This window comes from Cucurbita maxima, unplaced genomic scaffold, assembly GCF_002738345.1.
Source record: "Cucurbita maxima cultivar Rimu unplaced genomic scaffold, Cmax_1.0 Cma_Scf00043, whole genome shotgun sequence".
NCBI lineage: Eukaryota > Viridiplantae > Streptophyta > Magnoliopsida > Cucurbitales > Cucurbitaceae > Cucurbita > Cucurbita maxima.
Genome location: NW_019272059.1, coordinates 468,196 through 486,574, shown reverse-complemented (window position 1 = coordinate 486,574; position 18,379 = coordinate 468,196). Strand labels below are relative to the sequence as shown.

The following is an 18,379-nucleotide window of genomic DNA, read 5'->3' as shown; positions in this document are numbered from 1 at the left end:
CCCCAACGGTGAAATAAATTTGAATTAAAAAAATAATTAATTAATAAGTTTGCAGATATTATCTATTTTGACCGATTAATCGGTAAGATCCCACATTTGTATTTGTTGGAAAATATAACTAAACATATCTTATAAAGTAGGCATGCGCTGTTACAAATGGTATCAGAGTCAGATATTGGACAGAGTGTCAGCAAGGACGTTGTACCTCAAAAGAGGTGGATTGTAAGATCACATATTGGTTGGAGAGCGACGACGATATGTAACAGGTAAAAACAGTCAATATCTATGAACAATGAGTTTGAGTTGTTTATTTTATCTATAAACTTTTAAATTTATAAAGCTCATTACGAGTATAATTAAAATTTATTTTTAATAGAATATTGAAGTCTTTAAAATAAGTTAAAAAATTTATTAAATATTTTTTAAAAATTTGGCATAAAAAAAATACTCTCTCAAATTTACGAACTAAATTTACAATTTAACCCTAAATTATTATTTTATCAATATATTTTAATACGAGTGGAGATGTCACCAAAAAAAATTAATTTCATCATTAGTGGGTCTAATTTTGTTCGTCAAGTAGAACAACATGAGTATACGCACAATTTCTTTATATAATAACTTAGGTTACAAAAATTAATATTAAATAAAATATAAACCCATAAAGATCAAATTAAGAATTAATTAAAATATTAAATGCAGGGTAAAAAATTCGTAAGTGGCCGCCTTCTCATTTTCTTTTGCCGATTCCCCAAGCCACTTTACTTACCAGATATTACATAACCTTCAATAATTTTAAAAATATTTAATTTATTTTTAAAATTTTAATTTTGTGTGTAAAATATTTAATTTTATATCAAATAAATTTTTAAAAATATTGAAAATTTAAAATTAAATGATTTGTTAAATATAAGTTTATATTGTATGTTTAAATAAATTAAAAAATTTCAACAAAATTAAAAAATATATATACAATAAGTCTTCTGTCTAATAAAATTTAAAAAGTTTAAAAATATCTAATAAATTTTTTAATTTTAATTTTGCATCAGATTTTTTTAAAGCACAAAAAACTTATTAAAAACATTTAAAAAAAATTTACACTTATTAAATGAACATGACTTTGATCATAAACTCTCACGTCTTTGCTTTGGTTTTTCCCAAAATGTCTTATGACGATGGAAAGAGAATTCATTGATTATAAACCCATAATTATTTTATAAATTAGCTGATGTGGTGGGACTTTCATCATCCAATACCTCCCCTCGAACAAAGTACGTCTCATTTTAATTGAGGCTCGACTCCTTTTTCTTTTGGAGTCTTAGTCATTTTTTAATATACTTTCGAGGAGGCGTGACTCCTTTTCTCTTAGAGTCATTTGTTCGACATTTGAGGATTTACCATTCTATTGGCACAACTAAGTTTAAGACATGGCTCTGATACCATGTTAGATGAATACAACTTTTCACAATCGTATGATTTTGTCCACTTTGAGCAAAAGCTCTGATGACTTTGCTTTGGGTCTCCTAAAATGCCTAAGTCAATGGAGAGAATATTTTTTATTATAATCCCATTATCATTTCCTAAATTAGTCGAACTTCCATCATCTCACCACACTTTTTTTTAGTTTAAAATTTAAGTATGGACTTATAATTGAACCCAAAAAAGGGAAAGAAAAAAAAAGTAATAAAAATAGGTATAAATTGGGGGTGTGACAAGGACGGGAGCCAAACAGGCGGAGAGGGAGAGATACCGTTATCCAATGAAAATGGGAGATGTCGGCAGATGGACAGTGGCTCCGGTCGTGGTCGTGGGAAATACCTAACCTTCTGATGGTGACCATCTCCTTCGCATAAAACGTGAACAATTCTTTATTCACTCGGTTCATATTCTTTTATAAAGTTAATCACACATCGCTTTAGCTTTTATCATTGTTATTCCCCCACGGACCTTCCATTTCACCCTTCTTTAGAAATATTCTTATTCTTTTAAAACTTACATTACTATTTTATAAGTATTTTAAAATATCATAGTAGAAAAAATTGTTAAAATATTGATCGAAGGGTTAATGGATCGAAATGTCCTTGTAACACTCGAGTAAGTAAGAAGTACATGAATGAATAGAGATCACATAGTGATTTTGAAGATAGGATGACTAAGAATGACTTAAAAGAATTAAAAAGTGTTATGTATACCAACAATGTACACCTCTCTTTTCAGTGGCTTAATTGTAAAAATTTTCTATGATGTATATGAGTGAGGACAAATCATATTTGAATGATTTGTGTTGGTTTATGGAATAGTTTTCACTTTTAAGAAGCGAGGATTAGGTAACCTGACTGTGTCGAATCTAGATTTTGAATCACGATCCGAAAACTGGATATGAATTGTAAAAAATTTGACTCCATCTACCTCATCTTTGAACTGAAATCGAGCCAAAAATTTGAGAAGCCAAGGCTAAGGTCGGAGACAAGGGATATGACGTCGAGGTAGAGGCCAAAACTGATGAGGCTAATGAGGGAGGGAAGATTCAATGGATTATTAATGTTTTTGTTAAATCCACGAAAAAAAAAGTGAGAATAAATAAATTAAAGAAGGATAGTTACATCATAAAATGTTGAAGGTAAGAATGTGGGTTATCTTATTTATAATCAAATAAATTACAAGGATATAAATAGAAAAATACATAAGGCAAATATTAAATATTTGTCTTCTAATAAAATATCAAATATAATATATATGGTAAACTATAATTTATTACTAAATATCCTTAACACTCCACTGCAAGCTAAGCGTCGGATTTAAACGAACGTGAAGCTTGAATCTGACAATTTCAAAGAGGTTGAGAAACACTTTTCGTGAAGATGTCAACAACCTGGTTCAGAGGAGGCGTAGAGAAACACTTTCTTGGCCATCGAAAATTGCAAAGGGATTGTCGCTCAGCGGCGATGCTACCTTGGCTTCGACAAGAATATGTCTAACCCATGAAGAGGGATTGTCGCTTAGCGACGATGCTGCGTTGGCTCTGGTGAGAATATATCTAGCCCCAAGAAGTAGAAGGGGAAACCTAGAGGCAAGGGACAAAGACAATTTTGAAGCCGGAAGAGTTCCACATTGGACGAAAGAGCCAATTTTGGCAGGAAGGGCGATGACAACTTGGTTGACGAATAGGCCAGTGCGGCATCCAGATTCCGAAGGTAAATCTCTGCAAAAGGTTGATGGGTTTGTCGAGATTCCGTATATTTATGAAGAGAACACTGATGAGGATCCTGAGATTAGGGTTTCTGTGAAGGATGAAGAGGATCCTGAGATTAGGGTTTCTGAATGAAGGGTTGATTGAGGAGAAAATGAGAGAGACTATATTAGCCAATGAGAAAACTGATTGGGTTGGAAAATGTGAGGTTATATGTACAAATTATGACGAAAAGTGATTTGGAAGTCAATAGGATGGAGCCGAAGAGTAATCAATCGGCTCCGCCTGCGTCAGTCATAAAGATTGCCCATTCGGCGTCAAAGCTAGCAGGGGTGGTGGAAAAAAGATTAGAGGATTCAAAAACCATTGAAAAGAAAGGATCGGGTTGTTAAATCGAGAGGGCTCTGATACCCTAAAATGTTTGATTAATCCACCACATTTAAATGGTGTGAAACTTATCTTATTTATAATCAAATAAATTACAAGGATATGAAAATAGTAATAAACAAAAATAACAATAAATGGAAAGATCCAGACAAATATTAGATATTTGACTTATAATAAAATATCAAATATAATATATATGATAAACTATAATTTATTACTAAATATCCTTAACCGATAATTATTTTTAGACTTAAATAAATAAATAAATATTATTTATCTTTGAAAATTGAGGGAAAAAGGGAAAAAGATATGGAGCATATGAATTATTTTCTTTTTCTCGAAATAAATAAAAAAAACGTCGAGTAGCAAAATAAAATAAATATATATACCGATGAATACTCAATAAAATCCACGTGTCAGTTTCCAGTTGGCTTCTTTTTGGTGGACGCGCCGAACGTGTCAGTGGATGAGAAGGGCGCGAAATCGAAACGTATCAGCTATTTGTTTGCAACTGAATTAGCAGGGTTGCTCAATATAAATATATATAAGCGCGAGGAAGATTCTTGCCGCCAATTATTCAGAAGCACACGCTGCGTCCGGAGACGTACTCTACTCTCGTCTCTGTCGCGCACTATTGCTTCTCGCACTTCGCGCCGTTCTTCTCGTTTCGCTACCTGGTTGCTCAGGCTTCTCACTACTCCTCCATCATGAAACGCCGCAGATCTAAATCAAGAAAATGCAATAATCGGCAAATGCTCAGGTTCGCTTTCTTGTTCTAGTAATATTACTGCATTTGGAATGATCACGTCTTAAAAGCGATGAGAATCATGAGACCTAAGTCGAGTTATTTCTCCTTTTTCCGTTTCTATTAGAGTTTTCAATAGCGAATAGTCATTGCTACCAGTTTGCAGCATCGGCGGCGGCGATGGCCACTTGTACACCAGGTACTACTACTTTCTTCATCCTTTTTTCTATTTTTCCCTTTCGTTATGTGTATGGAGTAAGTTTCTTTGTATAAGAAAATTAAATTGTGAATGACGAGCTTAGACTTTAATCTGGACGATAGAGTTCGTTGGAGTTTCCGATCCGTTAATTTAGCCGATTTAGAAGTCTTTTTAACGCCACTCCAATTCTGTTTTTTCTTCCTTAGAAGACAATTTAACAGTCGAAACTGTGATATATTAATGAAACTCTGCCTTCGTACATAGTAAAAACCTTGTAGGACTAAAACCAGTCTGTGTGCAAGAACGAAGGTTTACAATTTTGCTCCACGCGATGGTTGCCAGAAGTAACTGATCTAGTAATAGGTGGTTGCTGGTCGCTCGCAATGTTTATACAGATCAAGAGTCTCTCCGGTTGCTGATCCTTTGGTTCCGAATACCGTGTGCCGTCTTTCGTTATTTGAGCACGGTAGTGAAGATAAGTACCTTGGTTTTAACTTTACCATACCGTCAATCGTAACAATACTAACAGAGAAGTTCGAGTCAGTTTTTTGGATTTCAACTCGCATGTTTGCTTCAAGTGTGAGTAAGTTTGTTCAATTTGGTGATTAAGTGGTTAGTGAAATTCTTTGGCTCAAGAGGATTTTATTATTCCACGCGATCTATATTGAATTCCAGAGATGACTTCGCCATCTAATTGACTAAGTTCTTAAAGTCTCACGGTTTCGTCTCCTCACCAATCGGTTTATCACGACTTTTTCCTCATGTGACATGGCATCTAGAAACCGAGATGCCTCTTTTTCTTTTGGTCTTCCGTGCGAATTGGTATTTCAATTCGGTTGCTTCTTTCTTTTCTTCCCATACATCAAAACTGAAACAAAGGTTTATGAATAACATTATGTTTTGTTCTCTTTCTCGCATTACAGCCCCTTCTACCGGTCCAAGTTTTAGTTAGCTGTCCATGCTATGTACATGGATAGGTGGCTATACGCACCATAAGATTTAAATTTATTCTCTTAGAGTTCCTGTACTACATTTGTCCTTGGTCAACAGAATGGTTCAGTGCAATGCGTAATAGTAGTTACTTACTCGAATAGTAGTAATCATCTTCACCGGCTACCCTACCGTGGTATGAGGTTAGGTTAGCTAGTGTCAAAGTTGCTGAGGAAATTTACGCTCCAAGTATCAGCGATTAGAAGCGCTTTCACTTGGAAACTATACCGTATATATTACCAACATAGGAGCTTTGAATTAGAAAGAATGATTCTGGTTTCTTAGGGAATGAATTATAATTGCTTGGACAGTCTATCACTCCCGTCATTGTTTTCTCCATTACAGTGTTTGGCCAAGAGGATATTCGAAGCTACCTATTGGGGACTGCCTGGCATTGTATTCCTAGACGTATTTATGAAACCATAGAGACTCAGAGATCTGTATTCAATTACATATCGTCGATTAGCCCACCTTCGACATCTTGAGAGTGCAAGGTAAATCATGAGACCTATATTTAGGTTCAAGGTGTTCCACGCGAGTGAGAGGGGCGGCACCTTTCTCACCTAATGTCAAACAACCTACCTTGAGTATATTAGAAAAGACGTCATTATTATGGGACCTGCAAACCTAGACTGTAACTCCTCATTCATGCTTGGAATTTCACTGTAAGTCCTCGTACATGTTTGGAATTTCTCAATCAAGATACCTCCTGACTTGTAGGTAAGTATATCGTGTTAAAAGACATGCAACTTATTAAGTAATCTAAAATAGCAGCACATGAATTGTTTCGTCCGATCGAATTCAATATATTTTTTATAATTTACATTCGTATTGGACATATTGGTATATTTCCATCTCGACAGCCCTGTTAAGAGAGAGAAGATTTGTTAGCACTAATTAATTCTGCAGTGTTGCTTTTTTCAGGTGACGATCTTGCTCATACAATCGCAGGGATCCACCGGAGGCATCTTGTAATTAGTTACAGGTACGTTAAATGAATTCAGAGCTAAACAATGTTATGTTCATACGTGAAATCAATTTGAAAACAGATGAAAAAACTTGAATTGAGGAGAAAAGAACTGCCAGTATTAATAACTAAAAAGAAACTCATACATTCTAATTCTACTTCCTATTGTTACCCTTACGAACTTACTTTTAGGAACAAAACTTGAGTTTGAAAAAATGTTCTTGAAATTGTTTTTATTAAAATATCCTTCAATTTTGTACTTTCTTATAAAATTATTCAATAATAAATAAATAAATAAGTCTAAAAAGATAAGCTTAAAACTTAAAAAATACTAAAAAACAATAACTTTATCCAGAGTTTTGTATGGAAACAGATGTTTGAAAATGGTTTCAAAAAATACTTTTTATAACATTATTATTATTATTATTATTTTTACTTCAAAAACAACTTTAAAAACATTCATATAAACTTTTCAAAATACATTAAAATGTTTGTATATAATTTATGAGGTATCGATAAATGGTTTTAATATGTCTATTGACGATAAGAAATTTTTAATTTTTTTTTCTTTTTACTTTTAAAATTTTATAAGTATTTTTTAAATAGACATAGTATTTATAATAAATGTATTTTTATTTTTTTAAGTGGAAGAGTATTAATAAAATTTTAAAAAATATTTTAAATTTTTTTAAAAGTTTTAAAGTATTTTTATTAATTTAGTCACAAAAAAAAAAAAAAATTAAATTACATGAGGAATTTTTATTTATAACTTTTAAGTTATTGTTCTTTTAAGTAACCAATTTTTGGTTGGAACAATCTAATACATTTCTACTGAAGTAGTTTTGAAATCCTCACAAAAATTTATTAGAAGGAACCACAAGTTATTTCAGATAGCAAAGCAAACATTTGAGTTTGTTATTAACCATCTCCTTTACGCCTTTGATTAAAAACTTTATGAAAATATTTTTAGTTAATTATTTTTGGGATTGTAACGGTTTCTTCTTTTTCTAATATAGTTTTGTCTCGTGATTGAACAGAAACGCAACATTTACAAATAACTAGTTTGAAGATGTATATGATAAAATAAAAATTGTCTAGAAATTATTTTTATGCCTGTCAAGTAACCAAAACTAGTAGACTCCATAAGATCACTTTGCTCGTCCTCTAAGGCCTCATAAGGCGATAAGGTTCAATTATGAAATGAAATTTAAGGGAAAATAAAAGAAAGTCGGATATCCTCATGACAAAGTTAGCTGGAGTAAGGAGTAAACCAATTATTATAGATCCGGCCATCCCCCTTCAATTATTGTAGCAACCGACCGTTGATATTTCTGAAACAAGCTCACATTCCTCAACGATTGTTTGAATTTCGGTTATAGGTGAGGGTATACACATTATTCGTTCGCTAAATTAGAAGACTTGGAAGAAGATTAAGAGACTAACTACAAATAAGTAAAAGAAATTCTTACTCATGAATTCCCGACAGATCGAATGCTCAACATTTTTTACCATGATTGATGTGGTATAAGTATGCTTAGAAATCGTATTGAGCAAAATCTCCAAATAATAGAAGTGATTAATTCAAACGGATTAATGTGGTGAGGCGTATAGTGTATATACTCCACCTCACATAATTTCATGTTGCTTCTTATTATATATGAATTCCGAATGGGTATGGAATTGTGATTATGGCCTCATAATTTCATTTTTCAGGGTGTTGGGGAGCGATATTCTCACTGGTATGAGACCACGAATGGGAATGGAATGAAACCAAAGATAGTAAGATTCGAATGTTATGCCTATTTTTGGAATTAGTTTGGGAATATTATTTACTAATATTTGGAATAGAGGTTGAACTTTTATCAGTATGGTAAAACGTGAATGCCACATTCTAATATGTCGAGGGAAGGAAGGAAGTAGTTGTTTAGTTTGTTAAAGGATCTTTTGGTCGAATGTGTAGACGGAAGCAACAACTACCCACCAACCAACTGCCCATTCTCTTGTGCGGAAAGACGCTTCCTGACAATCTCAGTTCTCCATATTCCTTCCAGGTATGTGTGTATACTTATATATTATATTTCATCATTTAATACCATTTTTTTGTTTAAGTTTTATGCATTAACATAACATATGACCACCAGCACACCGCACACGCATACTTCACTTCACGATGTTCTTACCTCATTATTATATTTCCACCAAATTCAAACTAAATATTGAACACAATCTCTTTACAAACTCAAAATTAGGTAGCCCACATATTTATTTAACCATTAGTACTAACTATTGGCTTCTGGGAAACCATTATTGTGGCCACGACTGGAAATATAGTTCTATATTGCTAGCCGCCTGCACTACCACCCTTAGTTAACATTATATTTTTGTCATTACGTTAGAATTTTCTATATCGGAGCATGAAAGTCTACACATTTTTATATTCTATTGGGATCTACCACTTTTTTACTTATTTATTTATTAAATTCTATACATTTTTCATAAAAATTTGAACCATTTTTTGAATTATTAAGATTTTATATCTTTGAAATTCAAGCTTATAAATAATATTTCCACTTGTGTTTATTTATTTTACTAATTGATTTTAATAAACATTTACAAAGTTTATTTTGAAATTTGAACAAATAGTCTGAATTTGGCCAACAATTCTTTAAAAAAAACATAAAAAAAAAATGTTTTAGGTCTATTATTAAACGAAACCAAACGTTGATCCTTACGGCGTAATAAAATTTTTAATTTACCTAGACATGTCATATATTAGTTTATTTACTTGCCTGTTTTGGACAAAGGTTTTATTTATACATATTGAATTACAAAATCAAAATGATTTCAAATTAGACGATTAATAGAAAGTACAAATAAGTAAAAGCCTAAATTAACTTTCTATGTGAAGTCAAAGAATTAGAAAGTGGGAACTGTGAATAATATAAAATACTCTCTAGAAGTTTCCAAGGGAGATGACGGTTATGGAGACGAAAGTAGAAAGTATAGAAGCCTACAATAGCAGGCAATTACGCAACTAGTCTAGTCTCATGTACAAAAAAGAAGATTCTCTCCCGACCTAGAAATTGAAAACAAGGGTCTCTGTAATTGTCTTCCGAGTTGCATATACACCTTACCATACAGATAAAATAAAGAGTTACATTTTTGTGTTCAAAAGAAATGTGAAATCTGATAGTGATTGTAATTGAGCTTCCTTGAACTGGACGTAATGGAGCCTAACCCTAAGGAGTAAGACGGAGTGAGTTGTAGAGTTGTGGAGTGAGTCTATTCAACTTTTGCCACTCCTACGCCAGGAATGCTGCTTTCAACTACTGTTTCTCTGACAAACCTGGAATAATATCAACAAAAAAGGGAACCAGTTAAACCCCAATAATCTTTGTTCCTATTATCATATCCCAAAATTTTATTCATACCTTGCTAACTTCTCCTTCGATGATTGCAATATGTAAATTGACAGAATAAAAGTCAGCATCAGACCTGTTGCACCACATATGTCACACCCTTCAAAACTATTCTTTTTCTAACTTATACTGCTCTCTCTAAATTTGCTTTCTTTCCAACTCTATCTCTTCTCTAAAGCCTTCCCTTCTCTCTATAATATATCAATTTCTAAATTTTCTCTTTCCTTCCAACCTCTCTGTCCTACTTTTCTCAAACTCCTACCTCTAAAATTTTCTTTCTAACATTTAAATAAATTTAATGATAATGTTTGAACATTATACGATTTTTTCTTTTAGAAATTATATTTCATTACCATAATAGAGTAGGTTAACCATCATTATTAGAAAAGTTTGGTTTCCCACATATAGGCCGGTTCCATTGCGTTGTTTTTTTTTTTTTTAGTTCACGATTTTCTATTTAAAAAACACAAACAATGTATATATATTTACAATCAGCAATAGAAAGATATGTATCACTTATTTAACTAGAAAAGAAATCTGCTTCTAAAAGGTGGCTTCTAGGGGTAGCTTGTTGAGAAACAGGATTTTGTTCCTAAGAACTTTGGTATTTTCTAAAAATTTAAAACTTCCAGAATGTATGGAAAAAGTGAACTAAATAAATTATCAAACATTATTTTTAAGAAATGAAAAGGTAAAAATAAAGTTGCAAACCAAAAACAGAAAGAAAACATTACCCAACATATTGTCTTTGTATTCCTAAAGTTAGGAATGGAATATGCTTGGTTTTGTTTTTTTTTTTTTTAAAATAGAAACGAAAAGAAAAAAAGAAAAAAAAAACGTATTCAAACAAAGTCTTGAGGCTTTTGTTTTTTCAAAATCCCAGTTTCCTTCTATTGACATTCAAAAAGTTCTACTCAGAAGTAACTCCCTCGCTCTAGCTTATCTTTCTATATAGATTACCTTTCTTAATAATCTATAACTTTTATACATTGCTCTAAAAAAAAGCAAAAAAATCAGTTTTTTATTTTCCGACACAAATATCTAACATCTTCTCGCTTCCATTGCTCTCACACCTCCCTCTAATTTTTTTTTTCAGTATTTCAATCTAATAAATTATAAAGATCAATATAATGAAAATTTTCAATAAATAAGCTAATAAAATATTTAAAAATTATATTCAATTTTTAGAATGCAAAATAAAATTAGAGTATGACCACTGGTAAAAAAAACAAGATTAAGAATATTTGTCTCTAAACTTAGAAAAAATAACCATTTAGTCTATGCACTTTCAAACTTGTAACAATTTAATGTGAACTTTAACAAATTACCTTCACATTTGTAAATTAAGTCCCCTACCATCATTAAAATTAGAAGTTAATTTTTGGCAATATTTTTCATTACACAATTTAAATAAGAGAGGCCAATTGCAACATACTAAGATTTAGAGACTAAATTGTTAAAAATTTGGCAGTGCAAAGACTAAATCATTACAAAAATAAAGTTTAGAGACAATTGTTTCTTCGAAAACAATTTAGGACCAAAACTTCCTTTTAATCCAAAAAGTATATGTGATAAAAGAATTATTGGTTTTTGCTTTTAGAAAAACGAAAACAAAAAACATTGGACATATTTAGTTTTTATTTTTGAAAAAGAAAAAAGAAAAAAGAAATGAAGCTGAAATTTTAAAACTACGTGAGTAATGAGCTTATATATGTTGTATGGATTATGCATGTGAATTATTAAGATGCAGAGGAAGTAAAGTGGTCGTCAGAAGAAATCCCTCACTCTGAAAAGAAAATATCGCGGCAGCAGTTATCATAAAAGAATAAGTGTTTTTACCTGATCCGAACAAAACATATAATCCGGAAGTCACGTCAATCTCCGATTGCTCCTCCCTGGAACACGCCAAGAACATAGGGTTAACAGAACGTTGCAGAAAAGCTTAATAATCCCAATCATATCCATTTTGTATATATATATTACTCAATTTTTTTTATTTCTCTTTGCATTCCATTTTCTGTCCACTGTTTTGTTAATACTTTCACAATCAATGTACCAAGCACAATCTACTGTTCGCTTCCCGGTTGAGTCCTCTCATAAATCAAATCCTATGGACGAAACTACGTTGTGATGTGTTATCTATCAATCATAAACTACAATGTCATCATCATTAATATTATTGTTTAAATAGTGATCTTACTAAGAAATTGGATTGCCATGTTTGGATTTCGAAATATGCAAAGTATACGCTTGACTATGTAGTAAGAAAGAAATCAGAGAATATTTGCAGAAAAGACAGACCTACACAAAACTATTCGAAAATGTTGTTTACTAAGCTATATCTTGGTGTAAACTAAGTCTAATATTTTTACTACCTATAGTTATACCTCCCTCATTGCAAATTGAGAAGGTCTTTTGTAAATACCATGGATTATACATCTCTTTTGTAAATTTCAATCATCAATGAAATTGTCTCTTAGAAAAAAAATACTACCTGTGGTAAGGAAAAGAATTGCAAAATAAGCATGAGAAACTGGTTTATCATAAAAATAAGAAGAAACTGGTTATCATAAAAATAAGAAGAAACTGGTTTATCATAAGAATAAGAATTGTAAAATAAGCTTCAATCAAATAAGATACAGATGACTTACCATGTATAACGGACAAGGATATGCTTTGGCCAATGCTGTTGATCCCAGAATTGTTGGCTAATATGTGGATGCGAATCAAGATCTATTGAGAAGAAAGTAGTCAGAACGCTAAGAAAAACTTCACTCAGACAAGGTGCAATACAGATGAATCGGTTAAGAATTTAACAAGTTAAAGCAAATATGATATGAACTCTCAACAAGTTCTAAAAAATTCACAGAAACCCACTACTCATAATATTTTTGTCCTCCTATCAGGTATTAGACAACGGCCACTCGAGACTGACCGTGTTATCTGAACTTAATGTATACTGCAAGACTTATCATGGCGTCAATCAACAGATAAAAGCAATGACAAACAATGATATAAATGCATTGGAAACAATTTATAGGATGAAGCTAGTGGATACACCCATTACATCGAGACTAAAGAGATACGAATAATGGCAGGAAACAGCTGTCAGATATGTACTGGAAATGATTTCTTTTGTACAAATTGAATATCAGACAATTATACTGGAGAGCTATGACTGTCATTTGATATGGAGAACTATGATAGGGACTCGGATATTCATGTATATCAGAAGAGAGTAATGGGAATTGCCCTGTGGATAGTTGTAGTAGTACAGGTAAATTGAATGATGCCCTCATTTGTGACCAAGTGATGCAACTAATTGAAGGGCGGGAAAGTTGTGAGATAAGAGTAGTATTCAGTGAGGGTAAATCATTTATATGTAAATAAGTACCTTTTGGGTTAGACATGATCATTAATCGAAGAAAATATGTGCAAAAGAAGGAGATGAGAAATCCCCAAGAGCCATGGGAGCCATGGCATAAATTTGACTTGGATCATAATTACAAAAATAACAGAACACCACAAAGACAAACGATCTGACATAATCCCACAATTCTTCACGCGAAATTTCACTCTTATCTCCCATTCCTATAACACGGGGTCTACCAAACTACTTTTGATTATCTCATATAGGTCTCTTTAAAAATAGTGAGACTGTCTCTTGCGTAGGTAGCTCGTCAGCAAACATGCTAAAAGTAAAAGTTTCAGCAATTAACCCAGATTCTATTAGATCAGATGTTAATGTGATTTTAGCAAAAGGAGCCATATATTATATATATGTACAGACTTATGTAAGATGGCGATATTTCACTTGGTGCTGCACTAGAGTGCCAATAGGCATTCTAAAAAAGTTAGGTCTCCAACTTATATGTACGGAGTAGTCAATCGTACTCTTCACTTAGCTTAAATAAACTTCTCCAATATCAGTTTTAGATATGCCAATAAAGTGCAATTGATTTTTATAGAGTTTACTATCATCAGACTGGGGAATATAAATATTTCCTAGCAAAAAGAACAATATTCCTATGTATGCGTTAAGGAAGGAGTGTGGAAATCATTAACAGAGTTGGGACATACAGATATGAGGCATATCCATTACTTTGGCAGTCACACCATGAAGATCACTTCCAGAGTACCTCTGCAGCACAAATAAATTGACAATGGTTGTCAGATGTAAGTACTCAGAAACTCAGCTCAGCAGTGAAAGACTAGATTGCCACCCTATGAACTGTGAAAATAAACAGATATCTAATCTATCTATAATAAATACCATACCAAGTGGACATCAATCATTGGAACTTGTGCACTTTTGCGATTGATCACAAGAAGCCATGGGACAAGAAACTTTTCTTTTCCAACTTGAAAGGATCTACATTCAAAGAAGATGTATGCAACCAGATAACTCAAAAAGTGTAATAATTCATAAACAGGATGGAACATTGTGGCAAATAGAAAAGCAAACACAATATATTAATAATGGGAAGAATATAGATCAACTATAACTTCAAATGTGCTCAAGTAATCCCATAAGATGGTCTTTATGTCCATTATTATTTGTTATCGTAAAATCTATGGAAATAGTAACAATTTAGTATTCGTCACACATTTTGATGACAACTTGCTATGTATCATAGCGGTCATCACACAAATTTAAAACTATAACCTTGACGAACATCTAAAATGTAAATTGCATTTTTAACAACTAAGCCAACTCATGGTAGTGAAAAACCAGTTGATGAAATAATAATGTATCATGACAGTCTATTCCCGTAGTTATAATTAGAAATAAAAATAAAGGTAAAATGAGGAGATTAATTGCATGAAAAAATCTTAAGGTTATTCTTCTAAGCATAATCCCTAGACGTCACCTACACTCTCATTTCTCCATTTCCACATTGTAGGTGCGATGCAACAGAGAATCAAAAACTTGTAAAAAAACAATACAAACTCGAAGATAGATAGCAGGCACTAGGAAACATTGCAACCTTCTACTGATTTTCAAAGCTGTCTACAGATGACGTGAGGAGAAATTCAAGTTCTAGTAGTGATTGTTGCATACTACAAATAGTTTTATGTCACGTCAATTATTATACTGTTTTTCCTTTATTCAGAAATAAGTTTTAAGTAAAAGAGATGAAACAAATTTTCTTCACACAGCATAAACGATAAGACTAGATGAGATATGGTACCAAATCATCGAAACTAGACAAAAGTAGAATAAGAATATCCTCTGCAGGTTGCTAGCGAGTAAATTTATTGAACCGACCATACTATTCTTCTCACTCTAGAAGAATCCATTTGCATCATTATTGTAAGAACTTCAACGCATGACACATGCTTCGAAACGAGAGAGTCTTGATTAGCAAATGCAGGCTATCAGATTCAGATATATATAATCACTTATTATTCAGTTAATGTACAATTAAACCGTCCGTTCCAGTTTAAAATAATTCAGCACTCCTAGAACTTGACGTGAACTAAAAGAAATTAGAGAACAATCTTGAGTACAAGATTCTTACATTTTATATGGATCAGCTCCTGTGTAGCCGACCGGCTTCGGTATAGGAACCAAAACCTAAAGATTGAAATGGATCAGTTGCTTAAATCATGACAGAAAATGGAAAGGAAAAGTTGAAGAGAATGTCAACACATACAACTCAATTGATGAATACCTCGCGATTGACGCCGAAAATTGGACAATGTCGACCGATCATATCGTGCCAAACTGTTCTCGACTGAAATATAAAAAAAAAAAAAATACGTCTGTAAAAGAGACGAACAATTGATCGGAAACGAGAAGATATGAACAAGCATCCATGAAGACTTGTGTGCGATAGACGAGAACAGGAAAACGAACCGAGTGATACTGCCCCATCTTACTCATCGGAACGATGTCTCCAGGCCTGTAAGCCAGAAAAGTCGGAATCAGCGAGAATAGCGAAACTAGGAGCAACAGAAATGGAGGTTCTCCCATCGTCGACGGTGATTTGCCTAATTGTTCGAAGAACCTCAGCTCTATAGAATCGCTTGCCTCTTCTCCCGCTTTTGGATTGGCGGTGGATCCTTGCGACTCCGTCCCAGAGGCCCAGAACTAGTTCACAGGCCGGCACTTTATTGTCAGTTAGGTTTTAGTTTCGGCCCATATTTTTAAAAGCATATTTAAAAATGATTTTTAAATAATTAAATCTTTTACTTTTTAGTAATTTAAAATATGAGAAAATAGATTTTGACCATAGTAAAATTTTAGTAAACTAATCTTCAATTTATTATAGCATTGTAATGCTAAATATTATGTGTTAATAAATATTAATAATAAAAAAAATTTGTTCGGCCTTAATATTTTTTTTTTGTTAAATTATCCCTTCAACGTTATCGTGGTTCAACTTCTAAGACTAGAAGCTCGCCCATTGAAAGGACCCAATTGTGAGATCCCACATCGATTGGGAAGAATAACAAAACAATTTTTATTAGAGTGTGGAAACCTTTCTCTAGTAAATGCATTTTAAAAATCTTTAGGGAGAAATCCGAAAGGAAAAGTCCAAAGAAGACTAACGGTGTGTTTGGACTGGTACAGTTGTATCATTGCCAGATTTGCGATGTGCTATCAAGGAGACTGAACCACCGAAGGGGGTGGAACAAAGTGGTGTGTCAACAGAGACCCTAGACCCCAAAAGGTAGATTGTAAGGTCCCACATCGATTGGAGAGGAAAATATGAGTCTTACCCTAAAAACAAATACTGATCTTGTAAATTTAAGTAGATTAGTGTAAATCAATCAAGGCTAGAGAAATTATCTCATATCAATCGTGGAAGACCTAACACAAGTCGACCAAGGTGAGACATAGGCGAGCCGAATGTCCGAGCTGTGGTACATACAGAGATCTTCACAACTTTTAGCATCAAAGGATATCTTCTTTTTGACGCCAATAATAAAATAATAATAATGATAATAAACAGAGGAGAAAGACGACATTGTAATAATTGAAGGAATATTAATCTAGATGAAAAGATTTAAGTAACCTTTCCTATAAAATAATTTAGATGTTTTAGAAATAAAAAACTACAAAAATGATTTAGATATTTATGAAAAAATTAAATTACTCCAAATTTTCATTCAAGTAATTATTTTTAAAGGTAGTATTATTCTATTTGAGATAACTTTTTTCAATTAGCCTAAAATATATTATATCGGATGATAATATAATTATTTATGCCGCACGAATAAATTTTTATTATATAGTTGATAATTTTGATAATGTTATTTATTTCTTGATTAATCGTTTATTGCATATATTTGTAAATATCATTGAAAAAAAGCTTTTATTAGTACAGAGTTAAATGGTAGTTTTATTTTTTTAATAGGTCTATGTTCGTGGTCTATCCATTTTGAGTTGCTAAAGTCGTTTTAAAGAGTAAATAATCCATATTATTTGAGGTGTTTACATAATTCGGGAACATTAACAACCATACTATCTAACCCAATCCAAAGGTTGGGTTGAGTTATATATATATATATATATAACATTAACAACCATACTATCTAACCCAATCCAAAGGTTGGGTTGAGTTATATATATATATATATATATATTACCTTTTGAGTTTGGTTAAATTTTGTGAAAATCGAAAATTTGATTTGGTTCATGAATTTTTTATTGGGTTAATCGGACCAGTTAAAATAAGATTTACAACCCAACTTAACACTACCATACTTTTAATATTAGTATAAAAATTAAAAATAAGACCGTGTAATTTTCGACAAAATTGAACTCTTAGTTCCAATTTGCGTGGTCTGAATCGCAGACAATTATTAAATATGTAACTGTATCTGATGTAATTATATGAATTGGTTTAATAAAATTTATAATTTTAGACATTAAAATTTCACTATTATGATATGATAAAATTTTATAAATAGACTATTTATGAATATCTAAATCTAACGCTAAATTTCATTTTATTTTTAATTTAGAGACCAAATTTCATGGTCCGTTATGGGCTTAGTGGGCCGGCATGTTATGTCTGAAACTCTTACGAATTGGGCCTCTTCTTCGGCCCAAGTAGCCTGCAATGACCAATTTTCTTAATTACAGCTTAAAAAAGGGAAAGAAACGAGAATAAATTGTCAAAACTTTGAAGACAAAAAATATATCAATAATGTTTTGAATGGATCATGAATATATAATTACTACTTCTTACTACACTATTTAACATAATTATATAATTAAGACACACACTTTTTGAAAATTCGCATGTAAATTATTTACTTACCAATTAAGTAAATTTAAGAAAATAATTTCATAATTAACGAGAAGGGTTAATATAATATTAATATATAGAGAGAGAAAGAGAGACGTTTTTTAAAAAAATAAATAAATAAAAAAAATTATTAGGTCCAGTGAGGTTTGAAATTCCAAAACAAAAATGGAGGCCTTTCAATGTGAAAAGACGTGTTTGCCCCTTTTATGCAGTTGATTACT

The 18,379-nt window shown here is 32.1% G+C and overlaps 1 protein-coding gene and 1 long non-coding RNA gene across 2 annotated transcripts; one reads left to right on the top strand and one right to left on the bottom strand.

The window, feature by feature from the left end:
- Positions 1 to 9,398: 9,398 nt before the first annotated feature.
- Positions 9,399 to 15,970, bottom strand: LOC111470204. Its single transcript, XM_023115738.1, has 9 exons — positions 15,758 to 15,970; positions 15,573 to 15,635; positions 15,420 to 15,475; positions 14,176 to 14,269; positions 13,978 to 14,038; positions 12,549 to 12,630; positions 11,737 to 11,792; positions 9,910 to 9,973; positions 9,399 to 9,824 (listed from the first exon to the last, which is right to left on the bottom strand). Exons 1-9 carry the CDS (start codon positions 15,872 to 15,874, stop codon positions 9,761 to 9,763), a joined length of 657 nt encoding a protein of 218 aa, XP_022971506.1. The 5' UTR covers positions 15,875 to 15,970; the 3' UTR covers positions 9,399 to 9,760.
- On the top strand, positions 10,384 to 10,692 carry LOC111470206. The gene is made up of 2 exons (XR_002714993.1): positions 10,384 to 10,532; positions 10,618 to 10,692. It is a non-coding gene; the product is annotated as an uncharacterized LOC111470206 (long non-coding RNA).
- Positions 15,971 to 18,379: the final 2,409 nt, after the last annotated feature.

Excerpts from the sequence above, each read along its gene's own strand:
- LOC111470204 (XM_023115738.1), bottom strand. The coding sequence starts at position 15,874 with ATGGGAGAACCTCCATTTCTGTTGCTCCTAGTTTCGCTATTCTCGCTG. Across the intron at positions 15,636-15,757 it reads AGATGGGGCAGTATCACTCG|TCGAGAACAGTTTGGCACGA; the intron begins GTTCGTTTTCCT and ends TTTATATTTCAG. Across the intron at positions 15,476-15,572 it reads TTTTCGGCGTCAATCGCGAG|GTTTTGGTTCCTATACCGAA; the intron begins GTATTCATCAAT and ends TTCAATCTTTAG.